The sequence below is a fragment of the Microtus ochrogaster genome, linkage group LG4 (genome assembly GCF_000317375.1).
Source record: "Microtus ochrogaster isolate Prairie Vole_2 linkage group LG4, MicOch1.0, whole genome shotgun sequence".
NCBI lineage: Eukaryota > Metazoa > Chordata > Mammalia > Rodentia > Cricetidae > Microtus > Microtus ochrogaster.
Genome location: NC_022030.1, coordinates 43388550 through 43393493, shown reverse-complemented (window position 1 = coordinate 43393493; position 4944 = coordinate 43388550). Strand labels below are relative to the sequence as shown.

Genomic DNA, 4944 nt, shown 5'->3' with positions numbered 1-4944 from the left:
GGGGGAGGGGGAGGAAAATGGGAGGCGGTGGCGGGGAGGAGGCAGAAATCCTTAATAAATAAATAAATAAATAAAAAATTCCATGCCTCCTAATATAAAATAGGGATTGTGGATGAGATCACTTACATCAGTCAACAAAAAGTAGGACATTTTGGCAGTGTTAGCATAAATGCCCCAGCCTTCCTTGCTGGTTTTTGTTGCTGCTGTTATTGCTATAGTGGAGTTAGAGCTCTTTTCTCTCCTGAATGGCTGGGAGAGCAAGAGCCTTCATCTGTGGGAAAATCTGCACTACACAAATATTTCTTAATGGAATATATATATATATATAATTATAACATATATTATATATACATACATACTGTTTTTGGTTTTTTGAGACAGGGTTTCTCTATGTAAGAGCCCTAGCTGTCCTGGAACTAGCTCTGTAGACCAGGCTGACCTCGAACTCACAGAGATCTGTCTCCTGAGTGCTGGTATTAAAGTGTGCACCACCACCACCTGGCTATTGGATTTTATATATGAAGAATAGGAGAAATATGATCCTAATTATTACTTGAATCTTTTCAGTTTAAAACTCCTCTAGGAAAGAATACCTGTGAAATATAAGAATTCCAGTGTTTGGAATTCTCCCCCTATGTCCATGAACCCTGCTGCCATCAGGTTTTGCTGAGGAACTATTTTCCAGGTCAGTAGCACTGACCCTTTAGTGGTTACAAAATCAACCATTAGCCTGTGGACACATGAGTCAGCAGCTGCTCATCTGCCTGTGCTGTTAGACATTAACTGGTTCTTGGCCAGACGCTGGGCCCGGGCATTGAAGCGGCACTTTTTAGAACTCCCAGCATCTCTGAAAGCAGGAGGGACGAGAGATCACCCAGTCCAAAGCCGTTCTTCTCTTCCACACTGTACTTTCTTCCTCCCGAACTCTCAAACATGCTGCACTCAGGTAGAGTGGGAGAAGGCCTTGTTCAGTTTTAGGACCCCTGAAGTCCAGTTCCAAATGGCCACTGGGATATTCTATAGTCTCAATCAAAGCTCCCTCCTGCGCCCTCATTTCCTTCCTTAAAACACATTACTAGTCATAATTACTACCTACCACAAAGGGTCTATGGAACAAAAGGATAGTGGAAACATGATCTGTCCATCTTTTTTTTTTTTTTTTTTTGGAACAGGCTCTCATGTAATACTTAGCCTTGAACTTGCTCTGTAGCAGAGGCTAAACTTAAACCTCAGATGCTCCTGTGTCCACCTCCTGAGGGCTGGGATTACACGCTGTACACTGCGTCTGATTGTGTGCAGTGCTGAGTCCTGAACAGAGGGCTTATGCCTATTAGGCAAATACTCTACCACCCAGATCCCACCCTAGATGCAACACTTCATCAATTATCACCTTGTCAATAAAGGGTGAGATGGGTATTATAATAATTATGGAAATATTACCACCCAAAGTCTAAATGGAAGTCAGTAAATTTAATTAAGGGAAGGCGAATACAAAGAACGTCCACAATTTCATGTTAAGAGTTGGTCTTTTATGTTGCCCTGGGTGATCTTGAACTTTGGGTCTCAAGTCATCCTCCAGGCTTGATTTCCATGTAGCTGAGACCACTATTATCCAAAATGACACATATCTTGTCAATGTAAATTTTAGTTCCAAAATATTTGAGAGCAGATATGGCAATACGTGTCTGTAATCCCAGCTATTTGTGAGACTGAGGCAGTGGGATAACAAGTTTGAAGTCATCCTCAAGTGTAGCTTCTGAGTTATATAAATTTGCTGGGCAGCGGTGGTGCACAGCTTTAATCCCAGGCTTTAGGAGGCAGAGGCAGGCAGAGCTCTGTGAGTTCGAGGTCAGTCTGAAACCCTGTCTTGAAACACTTCCCCACAAAACAAAGTATCTTAAGCTTTTATGTAGATGAAAGTAATTATTCCTTTTGTCTCCATGTTTTCTTAATAGTTTTAGCGAGAAACAATGCGGCTTTTTTTCCTATTGTCCTAGGGAAACTTGGTCAATTTGAAATTTGGGGAAACTGATGAATACTAGTATCTTCCCCTCTTCCGAGGAGTTGATGTGGCAAGTTTATAACTTGTTTTGTCTGGGATGAGATGGGGCCTTCTCTACATTGTGAGGTTTTCATTGCAACGGAGCTGGTCGATGACTACTGGTTTAGATTGGGGTTCACCATGAGGGTGGCACTGGGGCACCGGGTCAAATGTGGGTATTTCATCACTCCCTGCTTGGATTCTGAAAGGCCTCATGTATTGGCAGTGTCTACAGCCTGAGTTCAAGCCTGCCAGAAGGGCAGACTGGAAAAAAGCCAAGATATGGCCAGCCTACTCGTGGACTTCTTTTGTTTTACATTTTTAAATTCTCATTGGGTGGATCATGGGGAAGCACACGCGTGTATCACAGAGGACAATTAACGACTTTGATCTCCCCTTCCACAGTGTGAATACTACAGAGGAATCTCAAGTTGCCAAGCTTGGTGGCCAACGCTTTTGGCTGAGGCATCTCACCACCCCTCATGGACTTCTGAGGTGGAAAGAGTGAAGATCCACAGAGCTTCCTGATCCAAAGCCACTGTGATATAGATAGCCTTCCATGGTGCTGAGACTTGAACTTTTCTCTTAATCCCCACATATCTTGTTATAGAGAAACGCACTCGTCCAGTTTCTCTGGGCTTATGTATAATGAGTATGTGTGTGTGCGTGCACATGCATGTGTGTGCAAATGTACGTGCATGGGCAGGCCAGAGGCTATGACTTCTATTCCTCAGGTACAATCCACCTTATTTTTCTGAGAGCGTTCTCTCACTGAGCAGAACTTGCTAAGTGAGCTAGACTGGTTGGCCAGGCACCTGCTGTCTCATCCCCTCAGAGCTGGGATCACACAGACTTCTTTATTTTATTTGGGGATTGACCTCAGGTCTTCTTGTAAGCACTTCACTGAGCCATCAGTCCTTCCCATCCGCTTCCACAATCTTAGAACCCCATCCCATGATCTTCTCAGTGTCATCCTCCCATAGAATCTTTAATGTTTTCCAATTACTGTATTACAGTCGCCTCTAAAGTAGTCTTCCTTCCTCAAGCGTCTGCGATCTTACCCTTCACCATGAATTCTTTCTGAGTGCTATTTTAAGACTGAAAATATGCTCGTGCCCCTTCCTTCTTAGCAGTCTTCACTGCCTCCCGATGAACTTACACGGCAATGCCAACATTCTTCAGTCTATGCAGTGTCTGCTCTGACAGTTTGTTAATTGTTCCTTAAGTCAGTCCTTCCTTTACGTGTAGATTCCCCTCATTGTCTGCTGATTACAAACGTACACACTTTCCCCCACAGTAAACTACTTAAGAGAAAAAACACATTTTCAAATTCAGTTCCTATGGCTAGGATATAACCTAGTATTTGTGATGGTTAGTGTGACTTTTCGACTGGACAGAGCCTAAAACCACTTGGGATACAGCCTCTGGGCATGCAGGGAAGGGATTATTTTGATTTCTGTTATGCCTTTGTTGTGGGCAGCTCCACTTCCTGGGCAGCGAGTCTTGGACGATGTGAAAGTCAGGAAGCAGGGTAAGCACTAGCAGGCATTCCCTACTCTGCCTCGGGACTATGGACACATGACCAGCTGCTTCAAGCTTCTGTTCCCTTCTCTTCCGTGTCATGATGGGACTGTACTTTACACTGTGGGGCAAAACTCACCCTTTCTCCTCTATGTGGCTTTTATCAAGGTATTTCACTACAGTAATAGGAAAAGAAACGAAGGCGGCTCTAACTACACACAATAAATAAACACTCAGAAGAGTCATTAGCACATAATTTTAATTAAAATGAACAGTTTGGAAGGACTGGACTGAAATAGTGTTTAGTATCCACTTCTGAAAAATCACATTTATATAAAAGAAATGACAGAGGCCAGCAGAAATCCAAAAAGGTGCAGCTTTCATGACGGCACACGGGTGAAATGTGCTACTTGGGGTGGGATAATACTTAGGGGAGGCCATGGGGGAGAGAAATCAGAGGGAGAACCTCCAGTCTGCATCTATTCTAGAGTTGGAATTCTCCAGTGGCCTTAAAATATACTTAGTATAATGGACACACAGATGCTCTTTACAAACATGGCTGCCATACATTTTAGCTACATACATCTATCCGTTCCATCCTGTGTAGGCTCACTGTGCAGCTCTTCCACAGAGATAGCATTTGCACACAAAGCTCCAGGGCTCACACTCACGGGCACAGGGAAGTGAGTGGCCTTTTTCACCAAACCGCACCTCTTGCCCACCATCTGCAGCACTTCTGGTTTTGGTCATTTGTATAAGAGCAAGAGAAAAGGTGACAGTTAACGTGAATGGGCACTAACATAATACCTAAACCGCTACTACACAATAAAATACAATTAAAAAAAGTCCCCACCATGTTCATTAAGGTGGCAATAACCGCATGAAAAAGGAAAAGCCTGCAGACACATAGAAAAGTTCAACTTTATCTTCTAAACAAATTACAAAATGATTTTTGTTTCTATCTTTGAGTGTTATTTTTTTTAAAAAGAAATGTAAACCTGTGGACTTAGTTACCACAGACACTTGTCCCGCTAAGTCCAGGTTTGACCTTAAAGTTTAGCCTGAGCTAATTTGGCCTTCAAGTTTTCTCCAAGTTTGTCCATGAACTCAAATGTATTCAAGTAGTCAGAACGTTGGACACTGGTGGGAGAAAGAAAAAGAAAGAAATTTAGGTTTTTCTCTGGTTTACTAGGAGGTAATTAAAAACAAATCCTAGCCATCCTACTCACATTCGTAGAAGAAAAGCAGCTAAATGTTTATAAGCTACGAACCCATGGGCGATGACTGAGGTTCTAGGGCTGACCGTATTCAGAGCAGTCTACAGTGGAGCCACAGGTACACACATGCACAGGGCAGCAGAGCCACAGGTGCACACATGCACA

At 43.1% G+C, this 4944-nt stretch overlaps 1 protein-coding gene across 2 annotated transcripts in view; it reads right to left on the bottom strand.

Moving 5' to 3' along the window:
* Window positions 1–3803: 3803 nt before the first annotated feature.
* Idh1 (isocitrate dehydrogenase (NADP(+)) 1, cytosolic) overlaps window positions 3804–4944 on the bottom strand; it is a 19670-nt gene continuing 18529 nt past the window's right edge. Inside the window, exon 8 of one of the 2 annotated variants that reach the window (XM_026786314.1) lies at window positions 3804–4702. In XM_026786314.1, the coding sequence (XP_026642115.1) occupies window positions 4612–4702 (91 nt within the window). In that variant the 3' untranslated portion in view covers window positions 3804–4611. The remainder of the gene's footprint in view (window positions 4703–4944) is intronic. The other variant, XM_005361460.3, reaches the window with a different exon arrangement.